At 41.7% G+C, this 18,182-nt stretch overlaps 1 protein-coding gene across 1 annotated transcript; it reads left to right on the forward strand.

Annotated features, from left to right (window-relative positions):
• The first annotated feature begins 8,803 nt into the window (after nt 1–8,803).
• Nucleotides 8,804–16,279, forward strand: LOC141214181 (uncharacterized). The gene is made up of 6 exons (XM_073665400.1): nt 8,804–8,845; nt 8,975–9,154; nt 9,237–9,360; nt 9,439–9,536; nt 9,735–9,825; nt 12,251–16,279. The coding sequence occupies exons 1-6, from the start codon at nt 8,804–8,806 to the stop codon at nt 14,428–14,430; spliced, it is 2,715 nt and encodes a 904-aa protein (XP_073521501.1). The 3' UTR covers nt 14,431–16,279.
• The last annotated feature ends 1,903 nt before the right edge of the window (nt 16,280–18,182 follow it).

The raw sequence follows: 18,182 nt of genomic DNA on the forward strand, positions 1-18,182 counted from the left end.
TTGGTCTACCAGTATGTTTGCCTTTAACAACCTTTCCATGTTTGTATTTGGTCCAGATTTTAGACACAGCTGACTGTGAACAACCAACATCTTTTGCAACATTGCATGATGATTTACCTTCTTTTAAGAGTTTGATAATCCTCTCCTTTGTTTCAATTGACATCTCTCGTGTTGGTGCCATGATTCATGTCAGTCCACTTGGTGCTACAGCTCTCCAAGGTGTGATCACTCCTTTTTAGATGCAGACTAACAAGCAGATCTAATTTAGTATAATCTCTTTTTTATTGAAATAAGAAAAGACATAAACATACAAAATTAACATCAGTAGAAGCCAGTGCTCAGTCTCGACGGTCAGAAAATTGTATATTCACATATTTACTATTTTTCTTATAAGACTGAAGCACCTTTATCCAGCAGTATAAGCTTACTTTTATATGTTCCAGCAATGGAACCAAGAACATATATCAAATATCAACAGTACAAAAACGGAAAAAAAAAAAAAAAAAGGTGGGGAGGGGAGAGCAGGAGAAGAAGTAATAAGAAAGTGAAAATAGGAAAGGAGAGAAGGGTTTAATGAATGGGAACGGGGCAGGGGAGTCTGAGCTAAGGTTCCATTTTAATTTCACTAATCATCTCCAGCACCAATCCGGATCCAATTCGCCTATTCATCAGTCTTTACCCAAATAGCCCGTGGAACTCCGACGAGTCTTGGAACAAGATCCAAACACTCCAGATCTTCATGAATTTATCCGCACAATCATTGAAATCAGCAGAAAGCTTCATTCAGCAGATATAAGCCATTTCATTGTACCACTCTGAGATTGGGGGAATTTGAGGTGACTTCCAATAACGTGGAATCACCGCACGAGCTGCTGTTAAACAAAATCTTAAGATATCTTTTTTTTGGGATCTAATCGATGAAGGCAGGATGGAAAGTAGGGCTATCTCAGAGCAATTCTCAACCCTATTTTCAGTAATTAGGTTATAGTTGGAGAATGTTTTTTCCCACAGAGGTTTGATCTGACTACATTCCCACCAAATGTGGAGCATAGATCCCTTTTCCACTCCACATCGCCAACACATGTCTGAAGTTGCCGGAAATATGGAGTGGAGTTTCACAGGATACTGATACCATCTTGCCATAATTTTGAAATTTTTCTCCTGCGCATAATTTGTACCTGACATTTTGTGTGTAAACAAGAAACCTTTTTCCCAGTCTGACGAGGGTATGATATGTCCCAATTCCTGTTCCCACTTATGTTGAAAATTAAGCTTTCCTGAGATATTTACCCCTATCAGACAATTATAAAGCATGGATATTACATGGTTGGGAGGAGATTCCTGCAAAAACAGTCTCTCAAAGGAAGATGGTGTACACTGGAATAGGGGTGCTGCCCCCCTAGACGATAAAAACGATTGTAACTGTAGATATTCCAACCACTGGAGTTTTCTAGACGGATACCTATCTCGTATTGTATTGAATGACGGAAATCTACCATTTTCGAATATCTGCAGAAGGCGAACATCCTCCCTAGCTCTCCATCCCATGAAAGAATCCCTCAAATATCCAGGAGGGAAGGAGGGATTGGAGAATAATGGCATAAGAGGGCTGATTGTACTAGAGGAAAAGTGTTTTTTCATAATTGCATGCCAAATTTTGATTGTACCCCTAGTCAATTCAGATAAACCTCCAATTGAGGAAACGTCTGAGGCGAAGAGCCAGGGAAGGTGCTTCAAAGGAACAACAACTCCCTCCTGCTCAACAGTGACCCATTGCTTTGTCAAAGAATTATAGTGCCAGTCTAGAAGGCGACCCAAAGCAGAGGCTTGAAAGTATGTTTTAAAATTCGGAAATCCAGCTCCACCAGCTGCTTTAGGGTGGTTTAAAGTCTGCATACTTATCCTAGGTCTACCTTTACCCCACACAAACCTAGTTAATACTGTACGTAATCTGCTGAAATAGCTGCATGGGGGAGAGATAGGGACAGTTTGAAAAATGTATAAAAAACGGGGAAGTATATCCATTTTTACGGCATTCATTTTGCCAAACCAGGACATTCTCAGTTTACTGTAATTTAGTAAATCTTTACATGTACGGTCCAAGAGAGACTGGTAGTTTAGCGCATACATTTTTGACAAATCAGAAGAAACGAGCACTCCCAAGTATTTTATCGCCTCCGATTTCCACTTAAAAGGGAAGTTGTCCATTACCTGTTTAACCTCTCTCTGTGGCAATGACACGTTTAATGCCTCCGATTTTGAGTAATTAACTTTGAAATTACTCAGGAACCCAAATCTGTCAAACTCCTTCATTAAGGAAGGAAGAGATGTCTGAGGTTGAGATACATAGAGGAGGAGATCATCTGCATATAATGCTGTCTTATAAGTCCTTGTACCTATTTTAACCCCTTGAATACTACTATTTTTCCTTATAGCGTTGGCCAGGTGTTCCATCACTATCATGTACAGAAGGGGGGAAAGAGGGCACCCCTGTCTAGTCCCATTTTGTATCTTAAAGGGTTCCATTAACCCTAACTCTGGCAGTAGGACCTGAATACAAGGAGAAAATCAACTGTAAAAATCGTGGTCCAATGCCTATTTGGCTTAGTGCTTCCTTCATAAATTGCCAATGAACCCTATCAAAGGCCTTCTCTGCATCAACAGATAAAAGGCCCATAGGTACGGAGTTGCTTTTAGCTTTGGAGATTAGCAACATGGTCTTAATGGTGTTATCTCTTGCCTCTCGGCCCTGAATAAATCCCACTTGATCTGTGTTTATAAGGGAGGGTAACAATGGGGCCAGTCTTTCTGCTAGAATTTTGGAGAGTATTTTAATGTCTACGTTTATTAATGATATGGGTCTATAATTAGCCGTATTTGTAAGATCTTTACCCTGTTTAGGAAGGATACTAATATGAGCTTCCACTGATTGGGGGACGAAACACGTCTTATCATTTAGTGAGTTAAATGTTTTATGCATAATAGGGGATAGTTGAGTTTTAAGGGACTTATAGAATGCTGGGGTAAATCCGTCTGGGCCAGGACTTTTACCAGATGGTGTAGATTGAATAGCAAGATTGACCTCCTCCTCCGTGATGTCTTTTTCCAGTTCCCCAGAGACCTGGCTATCTAAAGATGGTAAAGAAGTATCCTGTATATACTCTTTAATTCGGGCAGTTAGGTCACAGGGAGAGAGATCAGAATATTGCCCTTTATATAACTTCTCATAGTATGAGCGAAATGTCTCGATAATTTCTGTAGGGTTATGGGCATCCTCCCCATTCTGTTTCTTGATATATGGAACGTATGTTGCCGCAGAACGAGGATGAAGCAATCTTGAGAGTGCCCGTCCACATTTATCCGACGATTCATAAAAAAAACTTTTAGTTTGCTCCCTGTGTCTTATATATTTTTGCTCAAACAAGATCTTAAGATCATTCCTTTTTTTTGATAGTTCTGCAAGTGTATTAGGTGACAATGTATGTTTGTGCGATATCTCCAATATGTGTATCTGTCTCAACAGGTCATTCACCCTCTGTGTTCATTCTTTTTTGAGTCTTGAACCATGTTTAATCAACACGCCTCTCATGACACATTTTAGAGTTTCCCATTGCAGAGGAGTTGAGGTCTGATCTGTTTTGTGAATTTGCATAAAAGAATCAATAGAATCTTTTAATTCTGTCATGCAGATACTATCCTTGAGAAGGTGATCATTCATTTTCCATGTCCACGAGCGTCGGACAGAGGAAGGAATAGATAGGGATAGAAAAATTGGAGCATGATCAGACCACAACATGTCGCCTATTGTGGCAGATGGGTTTAAAGAAAGAGCGTGATGACTCAACAGGAAGAAATCAATGCGACTATATGAACCATGCGCAGGAGAAAAATATGTGTAATCCTTACCCTGAGGATTTAAGATTCGCCAAACGTCTGTCAATCTGAGGGCGTGGATGGCCCGCTTCAGTGATCGGAGCCTTCTCGAAGGGACAACACCCCTTCCTGAGGATGAATCTAGCGCGGGATTCCATGTGAAGTTAAAGTCTCCACCTGCAATCAGAATACCTTCTGCAAATTCAGAGAGGAATGTTAAAAAGGACCTACACGTGGGGATCTGATCTTTGTTAGGGAGGTACCAATTTGCTATTGTATATATTGATTCCGCTATTTTAAGTTTTAAAAACACATATCTGCCTTGATCATCAATGAGAGAATCCATGAAAGTGTAAGCCAACGATTTGTGTATGGCTATGGATACACCCTTAGAGCGTGAATCCATATTAGTGCTGTGAAACCATCGAGAATAATACCTATCACCAAGAACAGGCACATGCCCCATTTTAAAATGCGTCTCTTGTAACATAAGAACCTGAACTTTTTGTTTGTGCATAGAGTATAAAATTTGAGAACGTTTCTGTGGGACATTAAAGCCTCTTACATTCAATGAACCTACTTTAAAAGATGACATGATTACCAAGGGTGAGGAAGGGGGTGGGGTGAGATAGGAGACGAAAATTAAGAAAAAAGGTACAAAATATGTAGAGAGAAAAAAAAAAAAAAAAAAGGGGTGGGGGAAAGGGACGAGAAAGCAAAAGGGGAACAAAAATAAAATTAGAATAAAGAAAACAATCTGATGAGGGGAGATGAGTCTATTTTACACATGCCAGCAGTGTGTAAACCCCTTGAGAGAATGGGCTTTCTACCGAGGAGCCGTCCCCCCCCAAGCCCAAACAACAGGCCAAACCTTTTGTACTAAAACTTTGATATAAAGGCAGCCAAAAACTGTCATAGATTAACATCTGCTTATCACTATATTAAATCTCAAATCAATATATCACATAACCTTGTGAGATAATATCTGTACCTCCCAAGAACTGAATACTATTGACATAGTACAATCAGTTTTGTCACTGATAACCAGTCACATACGTGAGGTATTCAAAATATCAACTATATTCTACGTTGAGAACATTTTAGAGGAACATAACATTCTAATGTCTTTCACCAACATTTTAGAGGAACATAACATTCTAATGTCTTTCACCAGCTTGACTAGCACTGAGGGCTAGAGAATTGACCACAGGTCCTTTTTGTGAGAGACGTTTCAATCTGGGGGATGCGGAACGTGTTTCCTATTGATCTCTCTTCTAGATTCTTCTCTGGCTTTGTTTCTTGTCACTTTTTGTGATTGAGGATTGAGATCCGACTTGGGGCCTCCTGGGAGACTTGGCCAATCCTCTGATGATATAGATACGTGGGGGATCCCCAAGCCCTTAACAAAAGCCGGGATGTCTCCAGGGCAGCGTACCACATGTAAAACCCCAGAATGGCGGACTTGTAGGCGGAAAGGGAAACCCCAAGAATATAATATGTTCTGCTGTCTCAAAACCTCTAATAGAGGTCTTAAAGTCCTCCTCTTTTGAAGTGTGTGACGTGATAGATCAGACATGAGTTGTACAGGATGATCTTGATATAGAATAGAATTCATTTTTCTGGCCTTTATTAAGATGCTTTCTTTGATTTTGTATTTATGAACCCGGCAAATCACATCTCGATGTTTTGACATGTCAGAGGGTCTGGGACCCAGGGATCTATGGGCCCTGTCTAACTCCAACTCACTCTCTAAGAGCCAACCCAGAATAGAGTTGAACAAATGGCGTAGTGTCTCATCCAATTTATGGTGTTCAATTGTCTCTGGAAGTCCTCTAATCCTAATATTATTGCGCCTTTCTCTGTTCTCAATATCGTCTATCAAATCTGTTAGGTATTCCAGTTGGTATGAGTGGGAGGACAAAGTTTGTTCATGGGATTTAACTTGTTGGGCGATGGATGCTGTGTGTGACTCAGCAGCAGACACTTTTTCTGTTAACTCTTGCATGTCCCCTCTAATGGCAGCAGTTTCAGCTCTGTAGGAGGACTCCAGTCTGAACATATAGGACTCCATGTCCTCCCTGGTTGGGATAGCTCGTATTCGAGCTTTGAGATCTTTCCACACTGCCTCATGCTGAGATAAATCATCCTGTTGGCTCTCCTCTGAGCAGCCAGGAGAGGGAGAGCGTAATAATGTGGGGAAGGAGCCTCTCTCAGGGGATCTCTGGTCATCAGTGGACCATTGGGGTCTCTGTAAGTCCGGACCTGCAGCAGAGGTAAGCTCTGCTGAGTCTGAAGTGTCCGGGGGTTGGAGCACGGAGCTATCCCCCACCACGCACCTGAATCCCGGAGGCGCGAAACCAGGGTCCGCCATCTTGGACTGGGGGGAGTCCTCCGTAGCTGCGACGGTGAGGCCTCCCGTGTTCTCCCACGCCTGAGAGTCCTCCGCCGACGAAGGTATCGCCTGGTCTGTTGATCTTGATGTGGGGGAGCGTTTACCACGTGGGCTCAGAGGCTCCGATGCAGGAGCCGAGGAGCACTGTACAGGGCCCGCCGACGCCATCTTAGATCCCGCTTGTGCAGGAGAAGCAGGTGCAGTGCTTCTCAGATAGCATGTAATGTTGGTTGGAGAGGCCCGCTGGGTACTCACACTGATCTGTGTTATGTTCCGTTTCTTTTTTGCTGGCATTGGCAGTATTTTGGCTCGATTTGATGTGGTAGGCATGCCCCGAAGCTGGGCCAGGGACGGGAGCAAACAACCCTGCGACTTCACTCCTCCATAGCCAGGCCACGCCCCGAGCAGATCTAATTTGATGCAGGTGTTAGTTTTGGAAATGAAAATTTACAGAGTGATTCCATAATTTTTTCCCTCTGCTTGGTTGGAAAAAAATTACCCTTACTGAGTACAACATTTTTTTTCTTGATTTCTTTTAGTGTTTCTTAAAGCCATAGAGTTGCCATTTGAAATGACTTTAATGTTGTTGAAAAAAAGCTGATCACAGACATGGCACAAATCTAAACAACTGAATGAACATCCTCCGAGCCCGGTGATTCCATAATTTTTGCCAGGGGTTGTATAATTCACAGCCCATAGTCCATACATGCAGTATAATGCACAGCCCATAGTCCATACATGTAGTATAATGCACAGCCCATAGTCCATAAATGTAGCATAATGCACAGCCCATGGTCCGTACAAGTAGCATAATACACAGCCCATGGTTCGTACATGCAGTATAATGCACAGCCCATAGTCCGTACATATTGTATAATGCACAGCCCACAGTCATCCATGTAGTATAATGCACAGCCCATACTCTTACATGTAGTATAATGCACAGCCCATACTCATACATGTAGTATAATGCACAGCCCACACTCTTACATGTAGTATAATGCACAGCCAATAGTCCGTACATGTAGTATAATGCACAGCCCATACTCATACATGTAGTATAATGCACAGCCCACACTCTTACATGTAGTATAATGCACAGCCAATAGTCCGTACATGTAGTATAATGCACAGCCCACACTCTTACATGTAGTATTATGGCCAAGGGCACTGTGTACTCGCTGATTTAAAGAAAACAAAACATTGTACTCACCTTCCCTCTGCTCCCTCGCCACTCGGTGTCTTTTTTCTGGAGCTGCCGCTGACTTCAGCTGCAAGCGACAGGAGAGCATGATGTTACTTCCATGCGCCCCCTAATGGCGTACATGCCGATGTCAGCTGCTGGCCTCTGATTGGTCAGCAGCGTGTATTGTGGCACTTCAGCTTAATGTCAGTCCAAGAACACATCCAGCTGAAGTAGGGGTCGGTCGCAGGAGCCACTGCGGTCATTAAGCCTCTCAATATAATGCTCTCATAGTACCTCTATTTCCCCACACTGTATAATGTTCTCACAGTACCGCCATCTTCCCACATACTGTATAATGTTCTCACAGTACCGCCATCCCCCCACATACAGTATAATGTTGTCACAGTCCCACCATCTCCCCACATACAATATAATATTCCCAAATTACCACCATCCCCCCACATACAGTATAATGTTCCCACAGTGCCGCCATCCCCAATTTTATTTTATGTTTTAACACTTGGTTTTCTTTTTTTGGTGTTTTTCATGTGATATATGGAAGCCTACAGGAAAATGCTAAAGGAAACATAATATCCAGGAAAAAACCACTGTACATGGAGACATTAGCATCAAATAACTGTCTTGTTCTTACACACACGCTCTTATAAATGAGATCTAACGTGATAAAAGATTACAACCTGGGAAAGATGGGAAACATTCATACAGACGGTCGCTGATGATGTAGTCAGTGACGGACTCTGGCCATATCTGTTTCTAGAGCCGTATTAGAAGATGAAGATGTCGTCCTCATCATGAAGTTGTTATTTCTCATGCCATGTGTAATGTATATGACGAGAATTAGCGTTATGGAAGATGAGTCTATAAGAAACGTATTCAGCTGCAGACTCCGAGGATGAAACTGCTTGTTGTCTGGGGCCTAAAATATAAAGGTTTTATTACTACGTCAGGGACAAAAGCAGAATGTTGTAAAATAATAAAAATACCATTGCTGCTTGGGTTTCTGGGTGATTCTTACTGAAGCAGTGGCCAACTTAGCCAGTGATTGGAAGTATGGAGGAGATGTCTAAGTCAGCAATTCAACTTATGTTCCAGTCCATAAAAACTAGAGAACACAACATCTACACATTCTATCTCCTGATATATTTCCCGTATTGTCTCCAGTAATTGTATTATTACACAGAATTCTTTATGATGTTATATCGGCTCATCTTCTTCTCATTCAGGTCTCTACAATATCAGATCCTCTCAGTGAAGATCTTCTATATAAGAGAATTTTTCTGAATCACCTATCAAGGATGGATATGGATAGAGACAAGATGGCGGAGCGGATAATGCACCTCACCGTAGAGATCCTCTTCCGGCTTACTGGAGAGGTGAGAGATTCTGATGACGTCACGTTACATCATTCTTATCTATGGGAATAACAGATGGACAGAACTGGAGAGGTGAGGACTCTGGAAATGTCTGTAGTGAGATTTATTAATGTGTCTCTCCATAACCAGGATTACACAGTAGTGAAGAAGACCTCTAGTGAGTGCTGTCAGGACCCTGTGTCTGAGGGATGGGGAAGACCCCTGAGCCCAATCACGGAGCTTCCACCTCACCACCTGATACATGAGGACATCAATGACCAGAAGATCCTAGAACTCACCTACAAGATGATTGAGCTGCTGACTGGAGAGGTGACACTGCTGGGAATGCTGGGACATTATACAGTAATGCTATGGAGGGATCGGGGGATGACGGTATCATTGTATGTGTCAGGTTCCTATAAGGTGTCAGGATGTCGCCGTCTATTTCTCCATGGAGGAGTGGGAGTATTTAGAAGGACAGAAATATCTGTACAAGGACATCATGATGGAGGTTCCCCAGCCCCTCACATCACCAGGTAATAGGACTAAATACACACGGCCTATAATTATCTGTATGTAAAGAATGAATTCAGTCCTGTATGTGTTTCCTCCAGATCCATCCAGTAAGAGGACAACACCAGAGAGATGTCCCCGTCCTCTTCTTCCACAGGACTGTAAACAAGAAGATCCCAATGTTCCTCAGGATCATCAGGTAGATGGAGAGAAGGTGTCATGAGATCTCCCCTATGATGTGTAGACGGCTGTGAAGGTCTTGTGCTCAGTCTTGTTTTATCCACCAGTATTATATATTTTATACTTGTGTAATGAGAACGGTGGAGATGACAGGATTAGAGCTGATCATAGATGGGACTTCTCCATCTGTCTGTGACTTTTATAATATTTGTTTCAGGGTGAAGATCTGACCCATATTAATACTACAGAGACATATGTGAGGGGTGATGAGCAGTGTAAAGAGGAGATTGCTACATATGACTACCCAGGTGAGTAGTGACCACTAAATGCAGAGAAGTCACAGATTCTTCTCAGTCACCGGCTGTGGCTGCTTTATCGGTGGTGTAGTCCGGCCGTATCACATTCGAGTGATCACCATTTTACCTCTAGACCACAACATTCTTCTCCACCCAAAACTGTTCAAATGAATTTGGGCATTGAAAACTCCTTTTCTAGAGAACTTGCAACCTGGGGATCCACCTACCCCCTGGGATTAGTAGACGCTGACCGTTACATTCCCAGATCTGTAAACTACAAAGCCAAATGACAGCGTACGTAGAATGTGCTGACAAGTGAGAAAATCACTTGAAGGAAAATATTCTGATGGGCCTGTAAGAGAAAGAGGAGGGTAATGATGCTGTTGGCTTCCTAGATCCCTGATATCTTATTGGATGAATCTACCTTCTCTCCTTTCTGTGCGGCTGAATGTGCTCATATGGTCCCTACAAGACCAGGTCCAGTCTTTCTGGCCAAACTTCACTTTTATGATCGACAATATTAAATGTGCAGTGAGGGCCAATTGTGAATTTCTGTACAAAGTTTCCCTTTATTCTGACTTTTTAATTTCTTTTAAAACTGAATAACTTCAAGCAGGATTGGGATAAAACTACATAAATAACATTACACCTGTGCCATGATATGTCTCTAAGCTGTGCGTGGCTGATGGCTGTAATATACATCTATTCACGCCTGCAGGAGATGTGGTGGCATGGCTCGAGCCCTGGTTTCATGGATTCACTCAACGTCATAAATTACATTATGTTTTCAATCCTAAAGAATTCAGATTCCTGCACAATCTCTCCTGAAATGGGGGCACTAATACTTTCTCTACTCTTATGGTCAGGACTCCTAGTGGCTCCAATGGTCCACCATAAATGAGTGCATCTCCGGTTTAGTGTTGGATTTCTCCCTTCGTACATACATTGGTGTTGGGGATGTAACACATATTTTTATTGTTATATTTTTTTTACATGTTCATTCTGTATGATAGTTTATTTGGCGTTGGATCGGCCTGCCTCACCTATGTGAGTCTTTAACTACCTAGTAGTTACAGTTACAGACTAAAGGTTTTTTTTACTGAAGAAGACTGTTCAGCTTGATCATTTCAGTCAGTGTTATTATCTATAGTCACAGTTTTGCCCATTACCCTTTAATCCTTCCTTATGGATCTGGACTTACGCAGATACTCCTAGGCTTGGGCCATAGTGTTACTTGCTGTTCTGTTCTGTGATATGGGAAGAAGAATAGTCCGGTAGCCATAACCAGGAGGGCAGAGAAAGTACAAAATCAGAATACGCAAAAATAGTCAGTAAACGGGCCGAGGTCACAACAGGAACCAAATGCACAAGCCGGGAGCTGATCACAGAGGCCTGAACCAGAGGAGAACAAGGCTGGATCTGGCAGCTTCCGGCAATATGCTTCCAGCTTTAGTAGGGTGCGGTGTTTCCAATTGCCAGAAGTAGGGAGCAGATTACTTCAGCTGAACAGCACACACACCCATACCGCCAGACTGAATGGTACTACTGGCTCCATGCAAACTAATCTAAGTGGCTGGACAGAGCCTGTGCCGCCCAGAACTTTTGGTCCCGACGTCTTCTCAATCACCAGCGCCGCCTGCAGAATAAATAGGACAGCACCTGGTGACAGAAGCAGACGTCGCAGGAGCAGGTCTCAGAGGATATGGGACACACCACACCATACAAAATGTCAGAAAATCAGAGCAGTAGAAATTCCCATATATTGACTCCATTTTGAAAATTATGACCCTCAATGAATTAATCTTAAGAAGTTGTCACTACTTTGACTCCACAGTCACTTTCCGAAAATTAGCACACAGTAGATGTTTCAAAGTGAAAATTACAAATATGCCATTTTATTGCCCAACACATAGTGCCCAGATTGTGCTCCAGGAGACACACACTGTAAATTAAGTGGGTTCTTTTCGCTATAGTAATGCCAAGGCACCCTGCAAGGCTCAGAAGAGAGGGGGAGATTTGACTTTGGGAGAGCGAATATTGCTGGATTGGTTTTTAGAAACAACGTTGCTTTTCAAGAGCCTTTGAGCCACTAATCATGTGAAAAACTCTGTTTTTCCACTGACAAATGATGGACCTGAGTGGGGACTTGTTTTTTGTGAGATGAGTAGAAATTTTTATTGGTATTATTTTTGCCTATATAACATTGTTTGGCTTTTTATTCCATATTTGGGAGACTGAATGAACAAACAGTTGAACATCACGCTCTACTGGGTCTTGCTATGAAGTTTTCTATTACACTGTGAACTGTAATTTTCTTGGTGAATAATTCAATATTTTTTACATGAGTTGCTATTTTACAGTTTAAGTAGAAATGTTAAAAAATATATAATTCAAGAATATTTTATTCAAAAATAATAATTGGTTTTATTCTTGGCAGATGACTGTACCAGGAGATCAGACGGACAGCTGACATCTTCAATTTTTAAATCAGACGATCTTGAGATCTCACAGAATACAATTGAAGTGAATGCCATTACTCCAGATTTACCATCATCCCTTCACAGCAAAGATCTTTCAACTGATCCTTTGAAACAGATCCTGTCTTCTGATTCATTACCGACTACTAAGGGAAATCAAAGTCACAAAATAAGCATTAAAAAACGAACTACTCCTAATGAAAAGAAGCCATTTTCACGTTCAGAATATGGAAATAGTTTTCTTATACATCAAAACATTCACACAGCGGAGAAAAGATTTTTTTGTTTCAAGTGTGGGAAATGTTTTAATCAGAAATCAAATCTTGTTAATCACCAGAGAGTTCACACAAAGAAGAAGCCATTTTCTTGTTCAGAATGTGGAAAATGTTTTACAGAGAAATCAAGGTTTATCAGACATCAGAGAACTCACACAGGGGAGACGCCTTTTTCATGCTCAGAATGTGGGAAATGTTTTAACCAGAAAGCGCATCTTGATAACCACCAGAAAACCCACAAAGGAGAGAAGCCATTTACTTGTTCAGAATGTGGAAAATGTTTTACATTGAAATCAAGTTTTATCAGACATCAGAGAACTCACACAGGGGAGAAGCCTTTTTCCTGTTTTGAATGTGAGAAATGTTTTAACCAGAAATCAGATTTGGTCAATCACCAGAGAACTCACACAGGGGAGAAGCCTTTTTCCTGTTCAGAATGTGGTAAATGTTTTAACCGTAAAGCGATTCTTGATAGCCACCAGAGAACCCACACAGGGGAGAAGCCTTTTTCATGTTCAGAATGTGGGAAATGTTTTAACCAGAAATTAGATTTGGTCTATCACCAGAGAACTCACACAGGGGAGAGGCCTTTTTCCTGTTCAGAATGTGGGAAATGTTTTAACCAGAAATCAGATTTGCTTAAGCACCAGAGAACTCACACAGGGGAGAAGCCTTTTTCCTGTTCAGAATGTGGGAAATGTTTTAAACAGAAATTTGATTTGGTCAATCACCAGAGAACTCACACAGGGGAGAAGCCTTTTTCCTGTTCAGAATGTGGAAAATGTTTTAACCATAAATCAGATTTGCTTAAGCACCAGAGAATTCACACAGGGGAGAAGCCTTTTTCCTGTTCAGAATGTGGGAAATGTTTTAACCGTAAAGCAATTCTTGATAGCCACCAGAGAACTCACACAGGGGAGAAGCCTTTTTCCTGTTCAGAATGTGGAAAATGTTTTAACCAGAAATCAGGTTTGGTTAAGCACCAGAGAATTCACACAGGGGAGAAACCTTTTTCCTGTTCAGAATGTGGGAAATGTTTTAACCGTAAAGAGATTCTTGATAGTCACCAGAGAACTCACACAGGGGAGATGCCTTTTTCATGCTCAGAATGTGGGAAATGTTTTAACCAGAAAGTGCATCTTGATAACCACCAGAAAACCCACACAGGAGAGAAGCCACTTTCTTGTTCAGAATGTGGAAAATGTTTTACATTAAAATCAAGTTTTATCAGACATCAGAGAACTCACACAGGGGAGAAGCCTTTTTCCTGTTTTGAATGTGAGAAATGTTTTAACCAGAAATCAGATTTGGTCAATCACCAGAGAACTCACACAGGGGAGAAGCCTTTTTCCTGTTCAGAATGTGGTAAATGTTTTAACCGTAAAGCGATTCTTGATAGCCACCAGAGAACCCACACAGGGGAGAAGCCTTTTTCATGTTCAGAGTGTGGGAAATGTTTTAACCAGAATTCAGATTTGGTCAATCACCAGAGAACTCACACAGTGGAGAAGCCTTTTTCCTGTTCAGAATGTGGAAAATGTTTTAAACAGAAATCAGATTTGGGTAAGCACCAGAGAACTCACACAGGGGAGAAACCTTTTTCCTGTTCAGAATGTGGAAAATGTTTTAGCCAGAAATCAAATCTGGTTAAGCACCAGAGAATTCACACAGGGGAGAAGCTTTTTTCCTGTTCAGAATGTGGCAAATGTTTTAACCAGAAATCAGATGTTGTTATACACCAGAGAACCCACACAGGGGAGAAGCCTTTTTCCTGTTCAGAATGTGGAAAATGTTTTGTGAAGAAATACTCACTTCTTAGTCACCAAAGTACTCACACAGGTGAGAAGCCATTTTCATGTTCTTAATGTGGGAAATGTTTTACTCAGAAATCAACTCTTAATAAACTTCAGAGAAGTCACACAGGGGAGAAGCCTATTTAAATTCTAACCAAAAATTGTATCTTCTTAAAGAGGTTTTCCACTTCTATTGGTACAACTCCTTCTCATTCCTCATGTTTGGCCTTTTTAAAATAAAAACACTCATACGCACCTCCCGTTGTGGCGCCGTTCCATTGGTGTCACAACTCGCGTTTCTGGGGCTCACATAAGGTTATTACATCACACAATCCTGCTCCCAATCAACACCGCCTTCGTACTGTACGTATTGAAAATCAACAGGAAAGACATGGCCTGGACATAGCAATGAGAGCACTCTCTTCAGACCGTGTTCCTGGGGGAATTATAAGCAATTTCCAGCCTTAAACAGGACGTCCGATATGGGAAAGAAAGACGAGAGATCTGAGGTTAATCTGAGGTCCTCCACCTCCGTCAGCATGTCTGGTATGCAGTGTTTCTTATCGAAAGTCTTATCATCCTGCTCTGGAACCATTACTGCCTCATCTCAGCTTGGAAAAAGAAGCAGTATTAACCCTCATGATGCCAGATAGCTCAAGCCTGTAAGTCCTGCACCAACCTCTCTCTTAATGTAGGCCTCACAAGAAAACATCTCCACAAATCTCCCTGTATTCTCACCAAAGCCCACATACTGAGCAGTGCTTGCTGCACAGGGAAATATACTCCCCCAGCCACAGGGATTTTAATATGGGGAAAGCCATAATTGATTTGTATTTCATATTCCGTCTATCCCTAGTAAACAAGAGATAGAGCAATATATACAAAGGCTGAAGACCACGTACAAAACTGAAATACGTCCCCTCACTTCTAGCCTATCACAGCTTACTGACAAGGTACAGAGATAAGAGGATGATGTCGTACAAGTTGTGGCCATCAAAATGCTCAGAAACAAACACTGGATCTTCACAGCCAGCAAATAAACAGTCTCTTTAATATCATTGATGACCAAGAAAATCACAATAATATCCTGAAATCATCAATGCACAAGCGATTATGCCAACACTGTGGACATTGTTCAATTATATCCTTGGTGACCCTATTGATAAGGAGCTGGAGATCGACAGGGCGCACCGTACATTAGGCAATCATGGCCCAGATCCTGAGCGTCCAAGGGACATTATCGGTCACATACATTTTTTCAATGTAAAAGAGGCCGTTGTGAGGAAAGCAGGGGATTTGGGTCCTGGTGATTTCAATGGAAAACGCATACAATTGCTCACAGATCTATCCTGAATGGCACTTGCTCAAAGAAGGGTATTGAAACCACTACTTGATACTCTCTAGGAAAATGGTCTGATGTACTCCTGTGGTACCCATTCCAGCTGCAAGTCCGAAAAAAATGGTACATTGTATACTTTGAAAGATCAAAGCGACATGAGACCATTCTGTGATGTCCTGGACATTCCCAGAATCCATATATCTGACTGGCCACCTTCTCCACCATTGCCACAGAGTTTCGGCACCTCACAGAAGGCTTTCAATGGATCAGGAATTTAATGGTGATGCACCCAGACGGAAAAGGAACCTGCCAATCATATGAGCTCCTGAAATGAATCTTCTTTTCCCTGATGAGAGAGACAGTTTGCAGATGCGTACTTATTTCTTTCAGAATATAATAAGATATATCTAAATAGAGTTTTAGGTGCCACTCTTCCACTATACAGAATGTCTCAGTTCATATCTTAGAACGCCATTTAATTTGAGTTCACATTATATTACTGTAATATCAGGCCGTATTACTTTGCTCGCTATATATTCTATGGTTCCCCCTAGTAGGAACCCTAGGACTAAAGGTTTGACTTACGCCTGTAAAGACAACCCTCAGTTAAGGACTTGCATTGGGATCTGCTTGTTTCGTAATTTCCTGGTGTTCGATATATTCATAATCTATACCTCTTGGCCACTGAGAGGTAGACGTTACTCTCTACCATCTATACCTCCTCTTTGCTCTTAATCTTTCTCTCCTCCTCCTTTTTTTTCATATACAACACAACACAACTCAAAACTCGTTCATTGAATGTCAGAGGACTTAATGTTCGAGAGAAAGGAGCTCAAGTGTTTTATCATATGAATAAACAACACGTTCATTTTCTCCTTCTTCAGGAGACCCACTTTAGAGGCGATCATATACTGTACCCTGTTTACTAACAGATATTATTCATCTTGGCGTCACAGTACAAATGCTGTTTTGAAGTCTAAGGTGCAGAGTATAGGCCGACACAGATCACTGCCGCATACTATTGTAGAAACACTGTCTGACACTGAGAGGGTGTATGGGTTTAAGATCTCCATCTATTCCAACATTTTGACTTTGGCAAACTTCTGTCTCCCTAATTGTGACCTAATTAAGACATGATGTCAATACTTAAACAAACTAAAGCATTTTCTGTAGGACCTTATCATCATTGAAGGTGACTTTCATTTTGTCTTGGATCCTTCTTTAGAGACGTTCCTGGGCTGGAGTCACCAATCGAAATCACCCAAAAGCTTTGCTAAACCTGCTCCGGTCTTTTCAACTGGTCGATGTATGGAAGATACAACATCCAGATCTAAAGGATTATACGTATTATTCTCCTATACTCAATATGCATTGCCATAGAGACTTTTCATTAAATTGCCATCACTTGCTTACATGGCAACCTACATCTCTGATAGGGACTGCTATATGGTCAGATCATGCTCCTGTATATTGTTATCTGACTATACCTGACTCCACCAAGGCTTCAACTGTGGGAACTTAAATGATTATCTACTGAAAGACTCACTCTGTGTCTCAGACCTTCTTGAGACTACACTGTGTTCCAAATTATTATTAAAATAATATTTTCTCAGATTTTACCAAATTGCCTATATGAAGTGCAGTCATTGTAATTTTCCAGTCAAATAACTATTAGAGTACAATTGAAAGGTTTTTGTACAAACTGCCTATGATAACAGTATATTTTTAAAAAAAATAAAACACTCAATTGAATTTGTCAGGTTTTGGATGGTTTCTGCTTTAATTGTTTTGCATGAGGACAGAATACCCTCCCAGAGCTGTTGCTTAGATGTGAACTGCCTCCCGCCATCATAGACACTCCTTTTGATGATGCTCCAGAGGTTCTCAATGGGGTTGAGGTCAGGGGAGCATGGGGGTCACACCATAAGTTTGTCCCCTTTTATGCCCATAGCAGCCAGATATGCAGATGTGTTATGTGCAGCATGAGACGGGGCATTATCATGCATGAAAATGATCTTGCTGCGGAATGCACGGTTCTTCTTCTTGAACCATGGCAGGAAGTGCTGTTTGAGAAACTCAACATACATTATGGAGTTCATCTTTACCCCTTCAGGGATCCTAAAGGGGCCGACAATCTCTCTCCCCATGATTCCAGCCCAAAACATTACTCCACCTCCTCCTTGTTGGCGCCGTAGCCGTGTTTGCATGGGGTGTCCATCAACCAGCCATCCTCCACTCTATCCATCTGGACCATCAAGCGTTGCACAGCACTCATCGGTGAACAAAACAGTTCGATGGTCCAGATGGATGGAGTGGGCATAAAAGGGGACAAACTTATGGTGTGGCCCCCATACTCCCCTGACCTCAACCCCATTGAGAACCTCTGGAGCATCATCAAAAGGAGTGTCTATGATGGGAGGCAGTTCACATCTAAGCAACAGCTCTGGGAGGGTATTCTGTCCTCATGCAAAACAATTGAAGCAGA

This window comes from Phyllobates terribilis, unplaced genomic scaffold (assembly GCF_046119375.1).
Source record: "Phyllobates terribilis strain yellow unplaced genomic scaffold, ASM4611937v1 Scaffold_216__1_contigs__length_3321164, whole genome shotgun sequence".
Taxonomy (NCBI): domain Eukaryota; kingdom Metazoa; phylum Chordata; class Amphibia; order Anura; family Dendrobatidae; genus Phyllobates; species Phyllobates terribilis.

Coding starts and splice junctions, on each gene's coding strand:
- LOC141214181 (XM_073665400.1), top strand. CDS start 8,804: ATGCACCTCACCGTAGAGATCCTCTTCCGGCTTACTGGAGAG. Junction 8,846..8,974: donor TCTTCCGGCTTACTGGAGAG/GTGAGAGATTCT, acceptor CTCCATAACCAG/GATTACACAGTAGTGAAGAA. Junction 9,537..9,734: donor ATGTTCCTCAGGATCATCAG/GTAGATGGAGAG, acceptor TATTTGTTTCAG/GGTGAAGATCTGACCCATAT.